The sequence below is a fragment of the Giraffa tippelskirchi genome, chromosome 5, assembly GCF_054371585.1.
Source record: "Giraffa tippelskirchi isolate mGirTip1 chromosome 5, T2T-mGirTip1v1.2.pri, whole genome shotgun sequence".
Lineage (NCBI taxonomy): Eukaryota > Metazoa > Chordata > Mammalia > Artiodactyla > Giraffidae > Giraffa > Giraffa tippelskirchi.
Genome location: NC_137279.1, coordinates 15,466,930 through 15,489,883, shown reverse-complemented (window position 1 = coordinate 15,489,883; position 22,954 = coordinate 15,466,930). Strand labels below are relative to the sequence as shown.

The 22,954-nt window shown below is 44.0% G+C and overlaps 1 protein-coding gene across 19 annotated transcripts in view; it reads left to right on the top strand.

Annotated features, from left to right (window-relative positions):
* The window catches only part of RGL1 (ral guanine nucleotide dissociation stimulator like 1), a 276,237-nt gene that overhangs the window by 225,593 nt on the left and 27,690 nt on the right, over positions 1 to 22,954 (top strand). For all 19 annotated transcript variants that reach the window (XM_081492484.1, XM_081492488.1, XM_081492471.1 and 16 more), the window contains 6 exons: positions 563 to 747; positions 4,912 to 5,036; positions 6,690 to 6,905; positions 10,626 to 10,729; positions 14,124 to 14,208; positions 21,145 to 21,234. In XM_081492484.1, the coding sequence (XP_081348610.1) occupies positions 563 to 747; positions 4,912 to 5,036; positions 6,690 to 6,905; positions 10,626 to 10,729; positions 14,124 to 14,208; positions 21,145 to 21,234 (805 nt within the window). The remainder of the gene's footprint in view (positions 1 to 562; positions 748 to 4,911; positions 5,037 to 6,689; positions 6,906 to 10,625; positions 10,730 to 14,123; positions 14,209 to 21,144; positions 21,235 to 22,954) is intronic.

The following is a 22,954-nucleotide window of genomic DNA, read 5'->3' as shown; positions in this document are numbered from 1 at the left end:
GAAGGATAATGTTGTGAGTACATTTTTGGTGCTATGCCGAAGCCGTGGTGATCTTTGTAAAATTAAATTTACACATTTATCTTTCCTAAACCTGAGACCTTCCTTTCATCAGATTTCTGGCCTACTGTCAGTTATTTCCTAAAATGTTAGCATAGTAGATCTTGTGGTCTCTGACTTGAGTGAATCCAGAATTGGAAACACATAATCTTGTTGTATACAGGATTACTTTGAAGTTGCTTCAGCACTGATTCAATATTCTCCTGTGTGTCTTTTTTTTTTTTTTTGCCCCATATAGGTTTTTCCAAATTTATGGTCTTTTTTTTTTTAACTTGCCAATCTTTTCCCCTGGTCCCCAGCCATCACTTAAAATAATGAAAGGTAGTCAGGCTATTTTCAAATGCTTTCACTTCACTGACACTGGTGGAAACTTTTAGGTGAACTAGCCTTTGATCAGCGGCCCATGTTTTCCTGAGGCGTGGCTGGGACAGGCCCTGGTGGCCAGGGCTGGCGTTGAGTCTCCACAGCCGGTGGGGTGCAGTGACGCTCTGTTTCTCTTTCTCAGTGCGATCGCATCCATCCTGAGGGCCTGGCTTGACCAATGTGCAGAGGACTTCCGAGAGCCCCCTGACTTCCCCTGTTTACAGAAACTGCTGGATTATCTCAAGCAGATGATGCCGGGCTCTGACCCAGAGAGAAGAGCACAGAATCTTCTTGAGCAATTTCACAAGCAAGAAGTAGAAACTGACAGTGAGTACTCGCTTGAGTCCAGGGCGGAAGCTAGATCCTGATCCTGCAAACCTCCCATGACAAGAAAATATTCTCCCTTTACTCGTTGGGTCGGAGGCCTTGGTTTCCCTCAGGACAAGCTGCTGGGGAATTGGCAGCACGTGTCAAATTCTTAAGGTTAATGAAGTACTAATTATAGAATGTATGGAGCTGGAGAAGAGAATCCCCCTGAAGAAGGGAATGGCAACCCACTCCATTATTCTTGCCTGGAGAATTCCATGAACGGGGGATCCTGGTGGGGCTACAAGTCCATGGAGTCACAAAGTGTCAGACACAACTGAGCAGCTAGCACTATAGAGCTTTAGAGCAGAGAAGGGGATATTCAAGACCACCTAGTCCAACTCCCTCATTTTATGGCTGAGGAAACAGTGACTCCGGGAAGCGAAGTGATTTCCCAGGGTTCCTTTTAGTACCATACAGAGGATGATCTCCTTGATGATCTTTTGCCTTTCCTTGTCATTGCACAGCATGCTGAACTTGAATTTGTTCTTCATTATCTGCCTGATTGTTTCCTCCTCCTATCAAATGAAAACCCGTCACAGACAACCACTTCCATTCAGCAGGCAGGGAATTAAATGCAGTCCTGCCCCTGCCCTCACAAAAGCTTGGGAAGCTCAGAAAAGATATTTCTCCTTCTGCTGGAAATATCCCTGCTCTCTGTCCCCTGCCTGAGGCAGAGCTCGCATCTCTGATAGACTCTCCCAAAGGAAGTCTGTGGCTGTTTTTTTTATCCTATCTGAGGAACTGACTACCTATTTTCAAGGACAGAGGAAAGGCCACCACTGCAGGTTCTGGGCTGCTTGGAACCATCAGGCTTTGAAGAAAGTCACAAAGAGGCTAGGACAGGCTTCCAAGCGGTGACGTTTTGTCCCCTCACTGGCTGCCTGGCGATGGTTGCCATGGCGGCTGACCCACTTGGAGCTTCTGACAGGCATTTCCCTGAAGTGATGCCTGATTTCCTCAGTGACGGAAAGGAAATGGTTCCTCAACACCGATAAGGGAAGCTGCGTCAGTGCCAAGAAAAACAACCTTAAAATTCCAAACAGGACCTGTTGATTTTTTTTATGGACAGGGGACCAGGGAGGGGAAAATGCCGTTGCATCATTGGAAGCTGACTGCCAAGTCCTCTGTATCTCAGATGACTTCATCTGCTGGGAATGTTTGAATACCAGGGGCACCCCTCCAGCTGTAGGAGCTCTGCTCCCCTTCAGACCTCCCCTCCTGCCTTCTGCAGGGGTGGATACTCCGTTAGCACCCAGCTCTCCCCACGGGGGCTGCCCCTGGCTCCTGGCCTAATTGGGGAACTGGTGGGACCAGTGGTTCGTTGTTTGTAACAGGCACTGGAAGGCCAGCTCCTTTGGCAGGCCAAAGCGGGAGAGAGCGAATTTGCCTGACTTTAGAAAGGCTTTTAGGCAATCCCAGGAGTGAATTTTTAATCAAGAACTCTCTGAACTCTCTGTTTATTAAGTACAGGAATCGTTACCGAAAAAGAGTTTTAGGAGCTTGGTTCCCATATGCTTCATTTTACCCAATTTCATGCTGGCAAAAGCAAACAGGCTATCCTACATGTTTTTCAAAAGTGAAAATTTTGCTTCAAGTTTTTGCCTGCTTACCCCTGGAAAAGAGTCAGAAGCAGAAACAGTGAGAGCATGGAGGAGACCCTGGAGAGAAAGGACCATGTAACCTTCAGTCACAGCCGCGTTGATCCAGGGCACATAACAGGCTGCTCTGAGTGTTGGATGAATGAGAATATCACGCCTTCGCACGTATACTTCTTGCCAGCCTCTGCATTGCCGAGCAGCGAGGATAGGTTTGTATCCAGTGGTTAGCAAGAGGATTGAGAGGCCCATTCTGAACCTTTGGGATTTCAGATGTCTTATTCCTCCACCCAGTGAGAGAGGGCCAGAGTTGTGTGGAGGAAAAGTGGTGAAATCACGGGGTGTTAGCTTTCTTTAGCTCATGCCTGTTTGTGTCCCAGCTTCCAGGGGCAGGCAGAGGTCCCCTTCTGCTTCCCCGCCTCCCCTCCTTATAACCAGCCTCGTTCACATTGGTACCTTCAACTCCAAGGTGAAGCAGCTAGCCTTAAATCCCACTGTTGTTGTTTAGTCGCTCAGTTGTGTCTGACTCTTTTGCAACCCCATGGACTGTAGCCTGCCAGGCTCCTCTGTCCATGGGATTTCCCAGGCAAGAATACTGGAGTGGGTTGCCACCCTCTCCTCCAGGGGATCTTCCCGACCCAGGGATTGGACCCAGGTCTCCCTCATTGCAGGCAGATTCTTTACTGGCTGAGCCACCAGGAAAGCCCAGGAAACTAAGAAAAGACCACCCCAATTTGATCCAAGATGTCTAAAGTCTTTTATTCTGCAAAAGCTTACATTGTAAACATCCCGGGGGAGTAGTCTGCTAAGATATGTGTATGCAGCTAGATTTTTCCTATTGAGAACAGATCTGCCAAGCAGGAGAACAGGGAATGTGGTTGGGAAACAATTCAGGAATTGGGGAAGGTTTCCAGGGTGGGAGGCTAGAGGCTCAAGGTAAACTTCTCCAATTGCGGAGTCTTTCACAGTAGAGACCCGAGGTCCTGCTCCATGTGCTGAGTGCTTATGCTTTTGGAGTCCTAGGTAGTGATTTTTTTTTTTTTTTGCTTCTTCACGCTATGTCCTATTAATTTGTAATTGATGGTCTTATGTCTAATAAGGCTCAGGTGAATTTAGTTTAAGGCTATTTTACTGCTGCTGCTGCTGCTGCTAAGTCGCTTCAGTCGTGTCCGACTCTGTGCGACCCCATAGCCGTCAGCCCGTCAGGCTCCGCCGTCCCTGGGATTCTCCAGGCAAGAACACTGGAGTGGGTTGCCGTTTCCTTCTCCAGTGCATGAAAGGGAAAAGTGAAAGTGAAGTCGCTCAGTCATGTCCGACTCTTAGCAACCCCGTGGACTGTAGCCTACCAGGCTCCTCTGTCCATGGGATTTTCCAGGCAAGAGTACTGGAGTGGGGTGCCATTGCCTTCTCCGTTTTACTGCTTCATGCATCCTTTATTTTTTATTGGAGGATAATTACTTTACAGTGTGTTGTTTTCTGCTGTACGTCAATATGAATCAGCTATATGTATACATATAACACCTCCCTTTTGAGCCTCCCTACCACCCCCACCTCCACCATCCCACCCCTCTCTAGGTGATCACAGAGCACCGAGCTGAGCTCCCTGTGTTGTCCTGCAGCTTCCCACTAGCTATTTTACACATGGTAGTGTATATACATCAGTGCTGCTCTTTCAATTTGTCCCACTCTCTCCTTACCCGACTCTGTCCACACGTCCATTCCCTACATCTGCATCTCTATTCCATCACTCAACAATAAAAAGAAATGAAACTGAGTCAGTTGTAGTGAGGTGGATGAACCTAGAGCTTGTCATACAGAGTGAAGTAAGTCAGAAAGAGAAAAACAAATATCATATATTAATGCATATACATGAAATCTAGAAAAAATGGTACTGATAAACCTATTTGCACGGCAGGAATAGAGATGCAAGCATAGAGAACAGATATATATACTTAATTTTAGGTAGAAGTTGAAAGCTACTCTTAACATTCTGAGAATTCTGAGGACTTCTTGAGAGTTCTGAGGACTTCATCAGTATTTCTGACTCCAAAATGGCTTATTCTACTCCCCAAAGCCTGGCTTGCCTTCATGCCCTTTTCTTCCAGGCTTCTGATAATTACTGGCCCAGTAATTAAGAAATGCATAGATGGGGTTTAGGAAATAGTTGGATTAATGCTTGAGCTGATCAGAGGGATTTGAGGGTGCCTAAATTGAGAGGGGGACCCCTGAATGTAGCCCGCTTTGCTTTTTTCTAGCCTTTGTCCAACTTTGTCCTTGAATAAAGGTCCTGTGGTTTGTCAAAGTGACAACATGGGGCCTCTGGACTCAGTAAAGCCTCTAGGGACAAGCCGTGAGAGGGAAGACCTTCATTTCACTCCATTTATTATGCTTGCTGTTCTCTCCCTGTGAGTTTTCTAAGGGTCAGCCCTCTTCTTCCTAAATTAAACAAGTCCATTTTGACTGTGTAAACAAGGTCATATACAGCGGCACCAAACTACTGATTATTTTTTCCCCCACCTGTGAACAGATGGGTTTCCCAACAGCATCTCCTTCAGTCTGGAAGAAGAAGAGGAACTGGGGGGCGGCGGGTCTGCGGAGTTCACGTGCTTCTCAGAAGATCTCGTGGCTGAGCAGCTGACCTACATGGATGCAGTATGTCTTCTCTTTGTGCCTTTGACGTGCTTCTGCTTAAAACGTGGGCAGTGACAGGGCTGACTGGTGGCCCCTGGGAGGGCAGTAGGGTCATGCGAGTTAAGTCTTTTCAAATCCCCAAGAGAGGTTGTGCCAGTAAATGCAGAGGGAAGATGTGATTTGAATCCATCATCTGAATAATTCAGGCCTCAGCTCTTCTTACAATTCTGGGTGAAGGTGCTTTTCACTCTGCGCTCCACACCCAGAGGGAAAGTAGAATTCTAATCCTAGGGAAACAAAATCTATCCTGTTCCATGGGTGTTTCTCTCCCTTTAGACTCATACATATTTCAAGATCTGAACTGTTTATTTGGAGGATTGTGAAGGGGTCAAAGTATAAGTTAGGACAAAATAAATTCACTGAATCCACATGCGACTCTATCTGGCAGCTCATTTCCACATGTGCTTCCTGGTTTTTTTGAAGCCTGAGTATTTTTGTTAGCTGTACATATTTGGTTTCATTAGTCACATTTCATAGCTCAGTGTTAGCTGGTTAAAGAAAAGAGGGCCATTATCAAGGATCACAGTGGTTTCAGCTCTTCCACGCTTACCACTTTGGAGGAAGCAGCATAGACAGTGGCTGTGAGTTTCCATCTATTTAGCATGCAAATATACTCAGAAGTAAATCAGATGGTCTTTACAAAGCAAATCCTGGCACATTTGCTTTTACACAAATCCTCTCACATCTTGAATTGTTGTACAAATGAGAATCAGATTGGTTCAACAAATTTGTTGTTGTTTCAAAAACCAGTAGTGTAAGAGAACGGTGGAAAACTTCATTGGCTATGACTTTTAGGCAAAGACCTGGAAAAGAAAAATTGAAAGTAAAAGTTGCTCAGTTGTGTCCAACTCCTTGTGGCCCCGTGAACTCTGAATTCTCCAGGCCAGAATACTGAACTGGGTAGCGTTTCCCTTCTCCAAGGGATCTTCCCAACCCAGGGATCGAATCCAGGTCTCCCGAATTGCAGGTGGATTCTTTACCAGCTGAGCCACAAGGAAAGCCCAAGAATACTGGAGTGGGTAGCCTATCCCTTCTCTAGTGGATCTTCCCAACCCAAAGACCTGGAAACCAGGCTTCAGATCCCTCTTTCTTCCTTTTCCTGTGTGACACTGAATAGTTTTTCCTTTTGTTTGTTTCTCACTTTCTTCATTTTAAACAATGGGAAATAGTGAACTTGATGAGTGTCACTCCTGTGAGTCATTTTTCAGGTGGCCATTCATATTCATTATACACAGTTCATGATTGTGAGTGTCCAGAATGTACCATGGATATGATTTTGAAGTCAAATTAATCTTAAGCACTTCTTGGTCAGAAGTAGATTTTTACCTGGATTTTCTTCCAAGACAGAAAAGTCCAAATGTTTTTGGTCATTTAAATTTTCTGCTGGTCATCGTGTTCCATGTGTTCAGTTGAGCAGATTTAGAAAGAACACGTGGGCTTGTCTGATCAGTTAATATATTATTTACTTTTGTCTGTTGAAATGGACACCATGAGGCAAATCAAGTAGAAACGGGCGATTTGTCCATTCACAAAGTACCAAGTTACAGTAGATGACATGCTTTGCCCTATGAAATGTGTGCATTGTCCTTAAAGTCAATTCCTCTCTTGTTCTAGCAACTATTTAAGAAAGTCGTGCCTCACCACTGCCTGGGCTGCATTTGGTCTCGAAGGGATAAAAAGGAGAACAAACACTTGGCTCCTACGATCCGTGCCACCATCTCTCAGTTTAATACCCTCACCAAGTGTGTGGTCAGCACCATCCTGGGGGGCAAAGAACTCAAGACTCAGCAGAGAGCCAAGATCATCGAGAAGTGGATTAACATTGCTCATGTAATTGTCTTTTTAAAAATATCCTTTGGGCTTAGCAGATATGGGAGGCCATGCCATCATGCTGATGTTCCGATCTGGTTGAAAGGCAGTCAGAAAACCGTATGTGAGGGCCCACTGGGTTTTTGTTGTTCTTATCGTGGCCCTTCCAAAGTAAGGAAAGAAGTTTCCTTTCTTAACATGGGAGTTTATTTTTCCTCTTTAAAAAATTGGGTCCCTTGCTCACTTCCTGCTGCTTATGGGCCCCTATACTGCTGCTGCTTCAGGATGAAACAGAATGTCTGCTTTTTCACAGACTGTTGGTTCTGCCCTGTGTTCAGTACATATAAACTGATGGTCTCAGTGTCAGATAGACTGCTCTTCAATGCAGATGGATTACCCCACCTCCTTCCAGGACCTGGAAGCATTCTATCTTCTGCAAACTTGAAGAGCCAGTACCTTCACAGGATCTCACATTCCTTTTCTAAAGGACTGAAATATACAGATTCCATATTAATTGAAGGCTTTTCTGAGAGCCTTATATCTGAAATTGGAGGGACAGAGTCTATTCCTGTGGCTGAATTGCATTCTCCTGGGTATCAGTCCAATGTGCTGGATCAACTGCATCCATGTCATATGACCTTGACCTTCATTTATCAGCATCTTATTTCCTGATTGAGAAAAGGTGAATAGTAGTCAGTCAGTCAGTCACCACGTATTTCATGAGCCCATAAATGCTCCTGACCTGCAGTTTTATGTACTTTGAGGACATATATAGGCTAAACACAGTTAATTTGGTCCTACAGGAGCTTATAGTCAAACAAGGAAGCTAAGAGATACTGGAGTCATCTCAGCCTAGGAGTGGGGTCATATGACATAAGTGCTGCAGAAGTGGGGGAGGGAGAAATCCATCCTGGCTGGGGTGATCCAGGCAGGTTTTCATGGACAGGATGATATTTGAATTTATCTTTGAAAAACTGATAGGATTTGGGGTATTTGAAGATTGGGGAAGATTTATTATTATTATTTTTTTGTCTAGACAGATGAAATTACATCAGCAAGAGCTATGTAATTAACAACAATTTTGGCAAATAAGTTTTATGCAAATAACCTCTGTTCTGGGCTGAATGAGGTCAACTCTAACCAAAATACATTTTGTTTTCTACCTCATTATTTATTTTTATCATTGAGCCCCTATCTGTGGGCAAAAGACTTAACACTTTTACATTCTCTCTCTCTCTTTTGTTTCACATTCCCTTTGTGGTCTTTGGTTAAACAGCAGAGCCATAATTGTGCCAGAGAGTTTCCTTTATTTTGAGTCTGTAGGTGGTCTGATACTACAGACTTTTTAGTATATGGGAAAATACTATATGGAAGAAACAAATGTTTTACACAACTTAGACTTCTCTTATTCTAAATTGAGCTTATTTATCAGCAAGTAAGAGCCACAAAGGAAGTCCTGATAGAGTGTGATAGAACATGAAATTTCTGTCTTCTTAGACTGATAGGAAAAAATGTTTCTTTGGCCACAAATGCCAAAAGAAAATAGTCTATCTATATTACAATGTATTTTAATGTATTCAACTGCTTAGAAAATCTGTGGTAAGCGTATAGCATCTGTATACATGATAGGGTGGCTCAAACAATGATCTTGGTCCAAATTAAATACCAATTGTGCATTTATGTGATAGTAAAAAGTACAAGTTGTATAATCTCAGATATATTCCAAATGCCATAGCTCGTGCTTAAAAGCCAGTGGTCTTTAACTCTTTGTGATGCACCAAATCGTGTCCCTTGAAATTGTGTAGGTGACTTAATAAAATAATAAGACTCACGGGTATTTTCCAGTCAAGATTTATTTTATTTTTCCTGAATTAATCATAGCCATTTTCTATTGAGAGGATGTTTGAAAAATGATAATCTTACATGCAGAAAATATTTCTGACCTAATATGAGTGTTTTGTTGGACCGGCCTTACTGCTACATTTTTGCATCAAATCTCCTCAAAGATCACTTCTTTTTAGCACTGGGGCCAAATGCCTCTTGTATTGCTTTAAACCCTTAGCTTAAGCCTCTTTCTGAATAATGTGTTCCATATGTTTATTACAATTTGCATGAAATAGCTGGGCCCGAGCTCTTTTATTTATTGCAAGTTTCCTGATTTTTAGGACATAACTTTTGGATTCTGAACCTTTGTTGAACCATGCTCTCATGGGCTTGGTTTCCAGACTGACTATAATTCAGCGCTCTTGCTCTCTCTCTTCTACTCACTCTCTTTTTAAATAAAAAGAAAGCATTGAGGCATTTCAAAAGAGTGGGCATGACTTTTGTAAAGAGTTTTGGCATTTACTCTAAGAATATCTTGAGGGGGGTTGTTGGTTTGGCATAGTAATTTTTTTTAGTTCTTATCTTTCTTTCTTTCTTTTTTTTTTTAAAGCTTTTTATTTTGTATTGGGGTATGCCTGATTAACAATGTTGTGATAGTTTCAGGTGGACAGAAAAGGGACTCAGCCATACATATACATGTATCCATTCTCCCCCAAACTCCTCTCCCATACAGGCTTGGCATAGTAATTTTAAGCAGCCAGATGTGGGCGTGCCAAGTTAAAGAATGCCATTTTCCCTTCACAGTCAGGACTAGCGTGACTTCGTGAAATGTTCTTTTAAGCAGTATGCATTTATGCCCAGCCACTCTGGGACCTCTTGCCTCAGATGTTCTGCACGAAGCCAAGCCCATGCTCACACGGCGTACTCGGTCGTCAACAGTGGATGTTTAACACTCCCACATGCCTGCAGATGAAGCACTTCCTTGGACACAAGGCACATTTGCCCCCACCCCCACCCCCCCGCCCAGGGCTTCCGCCTTCCCCATCCTGGCTGTGAAGGGGACCCTCTCTCTCCCTGACTGTTTTGCTGTCCCTGCCATTCATTCAGCAGGATTTTGACTCCAAGGTCGCTGCCTGCTGATGCTACAGCCTCTGAATGGTAGCTTAAGTTTCAGGCTCTGGGAGGCTTTCTCCTTCCCCAGAAAATGACATCCAGAATGTTTCCTGTTCCCTTTCTATTTTGTTTTAAAACGCTGCCAAAATGAATTTTCTTTTAAAAGCCCAAGTTATTTTGGAAACATTGTAAGTACCAAGGTGTTTCTGAATGTTTATGATTGAGGCACAAGCCAACTGGAACTCAAATGAATGTGTATAAAAATATTCCCTCTTGGCTAAGGACATAAGAGCCAAAGTTCAACTTGTGGTGAGTTTTTACTGCCAAGTTGTATACCTCTTTCCAGACAAGGATTGGTCATGAGATGTGTGATAGCATCTGACCTTGAAGTGGCTGCGACCTGGTTCACTTTGTAGGTCTAAAGGTTACGATCATCTTTCATGTATATTTTTAGGGCATCTGTATGCTTTAGCAGAAGAAAGTTTGCTTTCTCTAGCACAGCTCTGTAGGCTCACCGCCATTCGTGTTTTTACTGGGAAAGCTGGAAACTATAAAACTGTAACAACAACGCAAAAAAATATATTAAAGGGAGAAAAACAAGCATTCGGTGCCAAAATCTATAAAGCGTTTCGGTGACTGGGGTGGGAGTATAAGGAGCCACTTTTTGATGTTCAGTATTTATACAGCTGCCTATTTAGTGGTAAGAATTCATAGCAGCTGTGATACTTCTGAAACAGGAAACCACCAACTCACTGTATTATTGATATTTAAATGCCTTGTATGTTTTAATCACTCTCTGTACAGGAATGTAGAATCCTGAAGAATTTCTCCTCTTTGAGGGCCATCGTTTCAGCGCTGCAGTCCAATTCCATCTATCGTTTAAAAAAGACTTGGGCTGCGGTCCCAAAGTAAGTTCCCAACTGTCTGCTCTACTTTCTTTGGCTGGGCTGATTAGCTGCTGCATCAGTGGTGTGGGTCCCTCTACCTTCAAAGCTCATATTATATAACAAGAGAAACATCGTTGAAAGCCTCTGTGTGTTCCAGGCAGGGTAGATTTTACACATTAATGAGTTTTGAGGCAGGGCTGCTGCAGAAATCAACCTCACCCTTGAAGGGTGCCAAAGCCAAGACGGTCGGCTTTGGGGGTGATTTTAAGGATGTGTTTGTCATCTGGGCTTGGAAGGATCAGCTCGCCGAGAAGTGAAGTTACAGCAACTTGCCATTACTTCCGGTCATTTGTTCAGCCACATTCCTTCAAAGCCCTAAGCCGTTCCAAGCTGTGAGGGATAATGTGTGCACAGAGGACATTAGTTCTTGCTGTTCAGCATGAATCCATTTAGTTAGTTTCTGCTTCCACCTATGACAAGCTATTTTAGTGTTGTTAAAACCCCCCAAGTATTCCTTCCTAGGAAACTGACTGAAAATGATTAACCTCCCACGTTCTGTATTGGATTTTTCTTCATATTTCTTGCTGTAACCTTTGGAAGGGTGAACAATCGAATGTCCTTATTGTTTCACTATCGCTCTCGCCCCATGTCCAGAGCTTCTCTGAACTTGAGATGTTTTACAAAGGTGGGAAGGGGAGTAAGGAGGCAGTTCTGGTCCCCTGTGAGTACAGATTGAGAGGCTGGGGAATGTGTCATGACTACAGACCAGGCCAGTTACTTTCTCCCTCCATTTGTACTAATCACAAAGTCATCCCATAACAGGCAAAAATGCCTAAACTGTTAATAAACTGCAAAAATGCCTGTACTGTATGCAGCACAGTCTATACTGTATGTGGCAGAGTCAGTTCCAGTCGGGAGAGAGGCCAGCTGGCTCCCAGGCAGGCCTGCCTTGTGGGTTTAGTAGGTTCCGTCCTTAGAGCAGAAGGTCTTGGTACTGTTTCATCAGCTCAGAGTCGATTAAGCCTTAAGTGTCAGTTGATCAGTCATGTCCGACTCTTATGTGACCCTACCAAGCTCTTCTGTCCTTGGGATTTCCCAGACAAGAATACTGGAGTGGGAAGCCATTCACTTCTCTAGGGTTCTTCCTGACCCAGGGATTGAACTTAGGTCTCCTGCATTGAAGGCAGATTCTTTACCATCTGAGCCACCAGGGAAGCCCTAAGCCTTAAGGGACTGACCCTACCCAAACTCTCTAGAGACCCAGATTGGTAAACCAGAATTTCATAGATTTATGCTGAAAAAGGAGTGCCCGAGTATTCAAACTACTGATAAGCTCACATTCTCCATCAGAGGAAAGGCAGCTTAGGGGAAGTCACATTATTTGTTACATAACTCTTAGAAGTGGGTGATCTTAAAGCCTGGTGTTACAGAGCTACAGACACCCTGCCACTTGCTCTCCAGCGCTCACATGCTCTGTTATCTATCAGGAGAAAAAGTGGAGATGGGACTTCTCAAAGTCCAGTGCAATTTTCTTGATTATCACTCTTCTCTTGGGTTCTTCTCCCCTTCATTAGTTTGAATGATCAAGGTGACACTGTGTGCTATAGATTAGTTGATCGGAATCCTCTGCACAAGAGTCTTATGAATATGGACCATATGAAATCAACAGATGGTAGGCCCAGGTGAAATATGATGGGAAAATCATATGCATACAGAGTCCCCATCCTCAGCACCCCAACCTCCCCCTTCCCCTCAGCACTGCTCCCCACTTGTGGTATCAGAAACAAAGGGATGATCTGGGGCTAAAATGCAGCCTTGTCCCGCTTGTAGCCTTCTCTTTTAGGCAGTGAAAGGTAATCTATCTTTCCTTGGTGGTTGATAAGTAGAATACTGTGGAAGTCACTTAACCAGCCAAAGGTTTCTTCCACAGCACATTTGAGGCTAAAACACAAGATAAAAAATGATTGGACTTGTTTCTTAATCTCCTTGGTTATCATCAGAGAAGGTCCACCCTTCCAGCTGGTTTCTGTATTTAAGAAATACTGCAGAGCAAACCTCAAAGCCCCATTCTATACAATATGGGCATCTGGTTTGTTTCTGCATTGGTTGGTGGGTTCATGTTTTAGCAGGAATGCTGCAGAAGTATCGCAGTTCCTGAAAGAAGTCACTTTTGTATCAGCTTTACATAGTTTCTATCATGAAATTAAAGCAACAGGGTTAAGATGTTTTGTTCGGTTATTACTTTTCTAGTAGCCCTTTAATAGCTTTCAGTGGACAGAGAAGACATCTATTTACTTCTCTTTATTTCAGCCCACATGTAATTAAGTTCTTAATGATTTTTTCCAAAATATTAATAGCTTTAATGGTTTTCTTTATTCTAAGAGTAATATTACACTCGTTGTAAAACACATCAATTCTTTTCTTTTTAATTGGAGGATAATTGCTTTACAATGTTGTGTTGGTTTCTGCTGTACAGCAACATGAATCAGTCACATATATATGTGTGTGTGTGTATGTGTGTATATCTCCCCTCCTTCTTGAGCCTCCCTGTCCCTTCCTACCCTTCTAGGTCATCACAGAACACCAGGCTGGGCTCTCTGTGTTATACAGCAGCTTTCTACTAGTTATGTTTTACACATGGTAGTGTATATATGTCAGTGCTACTTTCTCAATTTGTTCTACCCTCTCCTTACCCAGCTATGTCCACTAGTCGATTCACATAAATTCTTAATCATGGCTTTCTCATGATAATGAAAGTGTTGAGTGTATAATGACATTGCCTCTGTTAATTCTTTAGAATTGTTGCCTTCAGAATCATCCACTCAGGAACCCTGGAGAGGTGCAGAGAAAAGCTTGAGGCCTGTGGAGACATGCTGTATTAGGGAGGGGCTGGGAAGGAGTAGATGCTTTACATGTGTGATCATGCAAGGGGGCTGTCAGCATTTCCATTGTGCAGATAAGAAAACTGAAGCTCAGGAAAGTTGAGCAGCTTGTCTAAGATCACTTAGGGCGTGAGTGGCAGAGTTGGGATCGGAACCCAGCCCCTCTGACTCCAGAGCCCCTTCTGATTGCACCATTCACTCTGACTCTGACAGTAAGAGCACTGGCCTGTGAGTCAGGAAATCGGGGTTCTATACTGCAACTCTCAGCAGTTAGCAGCAGAAGCTTGGGCAAATTTCTGACCCTGACATCTTCATCTGTCAAATGAGGAGACTGGCCAAGATGAGTTCTCGGGTCCTGTGGGGCTGTGGGCGTGTTGCTAAGAGGACTTTTTTTTAACTTGTTGAGGAGAACTTTTCCCAATTGTACAACTTAACACCCCCTGTGTAGCCAGAGGTCCTCAGGAAAGATGATCCAAAGGTGTTGAGCTTTTGCTAATCTTCATTTGTTAATATTTTCTCTATCCCTTTTCTAGGGACCGAATGCTGATGTTTGAAGAGCTTTCAGATATCTTCTCAGACCATAATAACCACCTGACCAGCCGGGAGCTACTGATGAAGGTGAGGATACGGGGTTGCACTGTGCTCTGGACTTTGCTCAAGGGAAGAAGAGAAGTTTGAGGGCTCCTTGGCTGCCTGCGGTCCCTTAAGAGAGCCTAAAGGGACTGGGGCACAGGACATTAGGTTTTTATGCCAAATCAAAGAAGCCTGGGACTGAGAAAATTCAAAGTCCTGCTCCTTGGCTTCACTGTGATGCAACCAGATTGTGAAACTTGGCGTTGCTGCCTGTAGCCCCTGAACAAGCCACCCTGCAAACACCGAGTGCTGGCAAGTAGGTGGGGGAGAGGGCCTGGAATATCCTTCTCAGCAAAACATCTTCTAAAAGGGCAGGGGCCAAGCCTGCAATTCCACATCCTTTATTTGTACTAAATTGCGCAACCTGTCCGTCAGCAGTATTTATTGAACACCAGATGAGTGCTGGCTGCTGAACAGCAGGCTAGGTAAAGCTGTAGCTGAGCTCATTTTCTTTCTCTAGATGTTTGATGAGTGCCTAATATTTATAAAGCATTTGACTGGCCTTTGGGAGTATGAAGAAGACTAATACAGACTGTTTTCAGGAACTCACCTTCTGGTGGGTAGGTGTAGACACTAAACAAGAATGAGTAGTCAAAGAAAGGTATGAATGATAGGTTGTGAGCAGTCATCAGAGGGGAGCAGATAGTATTTTCACAGCCTTTCTATAGATTCCATCCTTCTCATTTTGCAGCTAGTCAAGACTCAGAGAGGTAAGGATACCCCTGAAGTCCCACACCTGGAGGTAGTGGAGCTAGAATGTGCATCCAGCCTGGTGAGACCCTAAAGCTGCTGCTTTCATCACTTAGGCATAAAACTATTTCTTTTGACCACTTGGGAGTAGGAGGCAGGGTAGGTCAGGTGAAACTTCAGAGAGAAGGGAAGTGGTCATTCATTTAATATTGATTGAGCATTCACCATGTGCCAAAAGCAATCTCTGATCTTAAGGAGACTACAGTCTCATGGGAGAGGGTGGTAAAGTGGGCAATTATTAAAAAAACAAAACAATATGTTACCCTTTTGCCCTGAACTGGGCAGTTACAAGATCCTTATCCTTAGTCTCCTTTTCTGTGAATTGAAGGCAATAAAAGTACTATTTAGTTTACTGATCTCATAGAATTGTTTTGAAGATTGACTGAAATCACGTATTTGAAAGCACTGTGCAGCTGTCAGTCATTTTTAGCATTTGGCAAGCTATCTACATGTGAAATCAAAGTATGCATGACAAATGAAAAGTGTAAGCTATAGATGTAAGCTTCACCTAGACAACCTGGAGTAGGAATGAGAGTCTAGTGGGGGTAGGTTTACTTAGAAAAGGCCTCAGTGATAACTGTCAGGTTAGTTGCTCCTATAAAGGCATCTGTTATGATCTTCCTGTCTGTCCTTCTCCTAAGTCCTACTCTTCCTCCATGTCTTCGTGAAGACTACATTTCTGCTCAAATCCTTCCTTGACACACTCAGGTCTGATTAGACCCCTTCCCGTGTACTCTGGAAGCCCGTCATTCCTCTTGTCCTAGCTCTCATCACGTGCCTCGTTAGACTTGCCTGTGAATGTCACCTGTCTCCCCGCTGTCTTGTAAGCCTCTTGCAGGCAGGGGCTTTTCCACTGTTATCTCTCTAATGCCTAACACACTGGGCATGTCACAAGTGTTCAGAAACGATGTTGAACTGCATGCATTGATGGGCATTCTCATTCACATGACTTTAACCACTCGCCCACCGTTAGCCCTGCTTGGCATAGACAATGTGTGCAGGGCAGGGTGGCTGCTGTCTCTGGATTCGGCCCACCTGATGAACCACACACTAAACCATGCCTGGTTTGCTGAGGTCATGCTCCTCCCTGCTTCACATCCCCCTGGATTTGCAGACTTTAAATGGAAACTCATCTGGCTGGAAGGAGATGGCTTAGTCGTCTCCCTGTCAGTAATACAAAGCTAGACTTAGTGGAGCCACACAGTCAAATCCCAATAGCTCTGAGTCATCTTTCCAAAGTAGATAAATTGAATACTGTGCAGCTCATTGCCTGGTGGCCCTCTTCTGGCTGAAACCGTAGAAGCAGAGCTACATCTAGACATTGAAGGTCCCATAAACTTTTCTGAAATGTACAAGTTTACCTCGGTGATCTAAGTTAAATTTCTTATATATGGCTGGAATCCCAAAGAAATGAAAAACTTGGCTATGAATTCATGTAGTCTGTGCATCATCATTAATGATAGTGGAATGTTTTGGGCAGGTCATATGTCTATGTGGGTCCCTTTCCAGTCATCTTTGTTTATTATTCTTCATATGAAGCGTATCATTCTGGATGTTAATTCTCAGCACAGTTGTAGTAAATGAAATCAAGGCACTTAGGTTTTCAGAAGAACCATGCCTGGTCTCTGTTTTTAATATGCTGGACTGAAACTGATTTGTGGTAGTTTAATCTTAGTCTTGAATGACCTTTCTTCTGCTTCTGGGCAGATGTAAGGTGCTACTTCTATAATACTATTGCTGAAACAACATTATAATTAGCAACAATCTATGGTGTTCCTTTTAGTTGTGGAGGCAAATGTTTTTATTTTACTCAGAGATTGTTTTAAACTTGTTACTCTTACGATTTCTCTATCTTGTATCATTCCAAGCAGCTTATCTATGGAGTCCACACGTTTCAGTATGACAAGAAAGCAGAACACTACCAAATCTTCTTTGTTCCTGGGACTCTTAGTAAGAACTCTCCTGGGTTGAATTGCTGGAAACAAATGCTAGGCCCAGGCATTTGGCTCTTGTAGAGATGTCTGTTTAATGGCTGAGGTCAGAGCTGGGGTAGAAGACTATAGGGCTGGGAAGGCCTATTTCACATAATTACTGTTAACTGCTGAACTGTCATTTAACCAGCAGTGGAAGTGACAAATAGATTTAAGGGACTAGATCTGATAGAGTGCCTGATGAACTATAGACGGAGGTTTGTGACATTGTACAGGAGAGAGGGATCAAGACCATCCCCAAGAAAAAGAAATGCAAAAAAGCAAAATGGCTGTCTGAGGAAGCCCTACAAATAGGTGTGAAAAGAAGAGAAGTGAAAAGCAAAGGAGAAAAGGAAAGATATACCCATTTGAATGCAGAGTTCCAAAGAATAGCAAGGAGAGATAAGAAAGCCTTCCTCAGTGATCAGTGCAAAGAAATAAAGGAAAATAATAGAATGGAAATGACTAGAGATCTCTTCAAGATGATTAGAGATACCAAGGGAACAATTCATGCAAAGATGGGCTCAATAAAGGATAGAAATGGTATGGAACTAACAGAAGCAGAAGATATTAGAAGAGGTGGCAAGAATACACAGAAGAACTGTACAAAAAAGGTCTTCATGACCCAGATAATCATGATGCGTGATCACTCACCTAGAGCTAGACATCCTGGAATGTAAAATCAAGTGGGCCTTAGGAAGCATCACTATGAACAAAGCTAGTGGAGGTGATGGAATTCCAGTTGAGCTATTTCAAATCCTAAAAGATGATGCTGTGAAAGTGCTGCCCTCAATATGCCAGCAAATTTGGAAAACTCAGCAGTGGCCACAGGACGGGAAAAGGTCAGTTTTCACTCCAATCTCAAAGAAAGGCAATGCCAAAGAATGCTCAAACTACTGCACAATTGCACTTATCTCACAGGCTAGTAAAGTAATGCTCAAAATTCTCCAAGCCAAGCTTCAACAATACGTGAACCGTGAACTTCCAGATATTCAAGCTGGTTTTAGAAAAGGCAGAGGAACCAGAGATCAAATTGCCAACATGCGTTGGATCATCAAAAAAGCAAGAGAGTTCCAGAAAAACATCTATTTCTGCTTTATTGACTATGCCAAAGCTTTTGTGTGGATCACTATAAACTGTGGAAAATTCTTCAAGAGATGGGAATACCAGACCACCTGACCTGTCTCTTGAGAAACCTGTATGCAGGTCAGGAAGCAACAGTTAGAACTGGACATGGAACAGCAGACTGGTTCCAAATAGGAAAAGGAGCACATCAAGGCTGTATATTGTCACCCTGCTTATTTAACTTATATGCAGAGTACATCATGAGAAATGCTGGGCTGGATGAAGCACAAGCTGGAATCAAGATTGCCAGGGGAAATATCGATAACCTCAGATATGCAGATGACACCACCCTTATGGCAGAAAGTGAAGAAGAACTAAAGAGCCTCTTGATGAAAGTGAAAGAGGAGAGTGAAAAAGTTGGCTTACAGCTCAACATTCGGAAAACTAAGATCATGGCATCTGGTCCAATCACTTCATGGGAAATAGATGGGGGAACAGTGGAAACAGTGGCTGACTTTATTTTGGGAGGCTCCAAAATCACTGCAGATGGTGACTGTAGCCATGAAATTAAAAGACCCTTACTCCTTGGAAGGAAAGTTATGACCAACCTAGACAACATATTAAAAAGCAGAGATATTACTTTGCCAAGAAAGGTTTGTCTAGTCAAGGCTATGGTTTTTCCAGTAGTCATGTATGGATGTGAGAGTTGGAATATAAAGAAATCTGAGTGCTGAAGAATTGATGCTTTTGAACTGTAGTGTTGGAGAAGACTCTTGAGAGTCCCTTGAACAGCAAGAAGATCCAACCAGTCCATCCTAAAGGAGATCAGCCCTGGGTGTTCATTAGAAGGACTGATGTTGAAGCTGAAACTCCAATACTTGGGCCACCTGATCCGAAGAGCTGACCCATTTGAAAAGACCCTGATGGTGAGAAAGAGGTGAAGGGGACAACAGAGGATGAGATGGTTGGATGACATCACCGACTCAATGGACATGAATTTGGGTAAACTCTGGGAGTTGGTGATGGACAGGGAGGCCTGGCGTGCTGCAGTCCATGGGGTTGCAAAGAGTCAGACATGACTAAGCAACTGAACTGAAGTGATGGAGAGGGGTCCACTGCCTATATAGTACCCGGTAGAAGAGGCCCCTTGAGGCCCAGGAACAGGATAGATGAGGGCAGCTGTCTTCTGTCAAAGATGGTGATAGGCAGCGAGACTCAGGAGAGATATTTGCGCTAGAGAGATAGAAGGACAGAGAGGGAAGAAACAAGAGAATGGAAGGTTGATGGAGGGCAAGATTTGGAATTCTTCCAGGCATGGTGATAATGGAGATCATGGGACAGGAGGGTATTTCCAGATACCTGAGTAGAGCAAAAAACAAATGACTTCGTTGGAAAGAAGAAGAGTCATCAAGAGAGTAGAAGCAGCAGTAGCAAAAGGAGGCAGAGGAGAGACCCAGAGCGATGCAGTCACAGTGCCTGTGAAGAGTCTCGAGAAGTTTCAAGGGATTGGTGTTGTGAGGCCTTGCAGGACAGAGGATTAGGGCTGAGGCAGGAGAACACTGACACGGTGGGATGTGATGCATAGTGGATTTCTGTTGACACCTCATCCGAAATAGCTGGGATTACTCATCAGTCTTTTTAGTTACCTCTCCAGGAGTGGAGTCTCACTCTCCTGAAGTCGGAAATCAGCAAATCTTCCAGCTCCTGGTCCCAGATCTTTCTCCTCCCAACAAGGAGGTTGTCCTCGGTGCTCTTTTAAGCTCCTTCCTAGTTATGTGATTCTCAGCGGCCTCTTAGCTTTTCTTGAGAAAGAAAGAAGAAATCCTTCTCCAGAATTTTAATGCACCTGCAGTAATGTCCATACATTACACGTCTGTCAGTGATTAAAAAACTGGAAGGGAACCAGAAGGGCCTACTCCCTGGAAAGAGATGGACATTTGCATTCAAGTCAGAAAGAATTGATTTCTCACTTCAAGCAGATTCTCAAGACTTTGAGAGAACTCACAACCACCCAGCACAGGAAGTGGCACATTTTCATTCATCCCCCAGCAAAAACTATAAACAAGAGATCGTTAAGCGATACCTCTTCTTATTGTCATTTGTAATAGGGAGACTGACAGTCGGTAAGGAGTCACTATGGGTTGTGTCCCTAGGGATGTACCTGGACCCAGGTAAAGGCTGGTGAACGATATAGGGTACAGATGCCTCACTGTTACCACAAAGGCCAGGTCACTAGAAAAGATGCCCTTGTAGTCAGACAGTAGTGAAAGGTCACATGCTCTGGTTATATGAAAAACCCAGGGAAAACTGACTAAGGGAAACCAGTGTGGAGTTAGGCGCTCCTGAATTGTGAAATCTGCCTCCCATTCATGCAGTTCCTGGAAAATGAGAACTTAACAAGACCCCAAAACCCACAAAACCCAAAGCACTTTATGTTCAGTCAGCAAACTGGAGATTAGTCATTATGTGGAAGAGTTTGTTGTTACAGCAGACAGGAGGAGAGAAAGGGTCGCCATCTGTCCCCAGGCACCGGGGGGAAGGATTGATTTTGTAGCAGTTCCAAACCTAAGAGGCAACGTGGAAGGTTGGGTTGAGGGAGAGAAGGGGGAAAAAGACGTACGAGGGTCTGGCTTTCATAGATCAGCGCTGGACTTCCTCAGAAAACTTCCGGTACAAAAGTTTCATTTAGCTGAGAAATACCACAGAAATAGTCTCTTTTCTTTCACAGGATGCTGGCACATGCCTTTCAGACCAACTTTAAGAAATCACGAAAAGTACAGAGGAAGAGATGTTTGTTTCCACACATGCGATTTCTTGCAGTGAAATTCGGGACATGTAAAAATTGTCTCCATTTCCGGGAATTCCCTGCCTTATATTAACGATTGATTTTATAAATCGATTGGGGGCTGTTCTTACAAAATAGGGGGAAAACAGGATAAGCCATGGCCACCAGGCCCTCTCAAGAACAGACCACTTGCCACAAGCCAGCCAGGTGTTTGCCTGAGGCAGTCCAGCGCCTGCTGGATGCCTCTTCATTTCACAGGTGTCCACATAGTTGTGTGGAGGCTCTGCCCCTTCCCTTCTTTCCAGCATCTTCCTCCATCACTCTCCTCTGTTGTGTGTGTCTGTTTCTTAGGAAGGAACCTCAAAATTTGCAAACCTGGACAGCAGCGTGAAAGAAAACCAGAAGCGGACCCAGAGGCGGCTTCAGCTCCAGAAGGACATGGTATGGAAGGCCCTGGGTCTCCCTGAGGGCCAGCCAGGGAGCCGCCCCGTGTGGGTGGCAGGCCTCCCGCTTGGCACCAGAACCTTCCGTCTGCAGGGTGCCCCTGCTCTCAAAAAAGGTTCCCGTGCTCTTTACCTCATCTGTTCTCAGCAGCCCTGGGAGGTCTCAAGGCAAGCTGTTTTCACTCCCACTTGACCCCGCAGGAAGTAGTTTGGACCGAGAGTCCCAGATCACGTTTGTTTTTTGGAACTTTCTTTTTTTCCTGAAAGTGATGGCAAGTCTGTGGCAGGTAGGCTTCTGTCCCCTTTGCTGTCTTATTTTATCCACTCCTATACTTAGGAGCTTCTGTGACCTGAGACCTCCTGCAATGCCTACTGTAATCAGCTTTTTTTTTGTTTTTGGGCCATGCTACACAGCATGCGGGATCTTAGTTCCCTGACCAGGGATCGAACCTGTGGCCCCTGCATTGGAAGCACAGAGTCTTAACCACTGGACCCCCAGGGAAGTCTCAACTGTTTTCAAAGTCCCAATGTTGAACACACAGTAGCCCCAGGACCTGGTTGTTGGGGAAAGAGAGTGTCAGCTCCCGGGACTTGGTCCTCGTACTCAGAGATCTTTTCATTTATTCCAAACCCTCTAGTCATTTTCTGGATCTCCTCACTGACACCAAGTTCTAACCAAATCTTTCTAGTTTTTCAGTATTCAAAGGAGCATCATACCTCCTTCCTTAAGACTGAAAGATAACTATTGACATCACTGGCTTTATTTTTAAAACTCTCCTAACTTTGAGCATAGAAGAGGAAAACCAAAAAGAGCAGATTGGAGACTGACAGACTCTAAATAGCTTCATCCCTGCTTGAAGAAGATTTTTCTCCTTCTTTGGAAGGCTGGTCATAAATCAGAAATGTTGTTTTTGAGTGATGGGCCTCTTCTGTAACATAAAGCCTGTGAAACATGCACAACACTTCAAACTTCTTTGGTGGTTCAAAGACAAGTTAAAAATAGCTGTTAAGAAAGAGAAAGATTATTTTGGTTCAGGATGAGACCTTGTACACATAATAGGGAAGGACAAACTGCAGCTGACAGTGAGTTCTTGAAGGACAAAACCTGCCTTGGTGTGAACCTCGCGGAGCAGCTCTGACCGAGGAAACAGCCAGCCGCACGCACGTCAGGCCGCCTGGTTTCACCCCGGCGGAGACTTTGTGTCCTTGCTAGAATTTCCGTAAGTGCCTTAATGGACTTTAGGACAAGGTGTCCATGGAAGCCCCTTTTTATTTTCTCTTCAACATAGTGCCTTGGTGGCCTTGTGGAGGATAGGAATGATTTCAAAGGAAATTTGGTGAGATTAATATCGTACGTATATACCTGGAGAAGGGAATGGCTACTCACTGCAGTATTTTTGCCTGGAGAATTCCATGGACAGAGGAGCCTGACGGGCTGCAGTCCATGGGGTCGCAAAGAGTCGTACACAACTGAGTGACTAACACTTTCACAGTTTCATATACCTGCAGTGGAGTTGCTTCTACCTTTATTTTCGAGGGAAATTTTTTTTTTTAGTTGGAGGATAATTGTTTTACAATACTGTGTTAGTTTCTGCTGTACAACGCCATGAATCAGCTATGTGTACACATGTATCTCCTCCCTCTTGAGCCTCCCTCCCACCCCTTTAGAGCTTCCCAGCTGGGCTCCCTGTGCTATACAGCAGCTTCCCGGTAGCCAT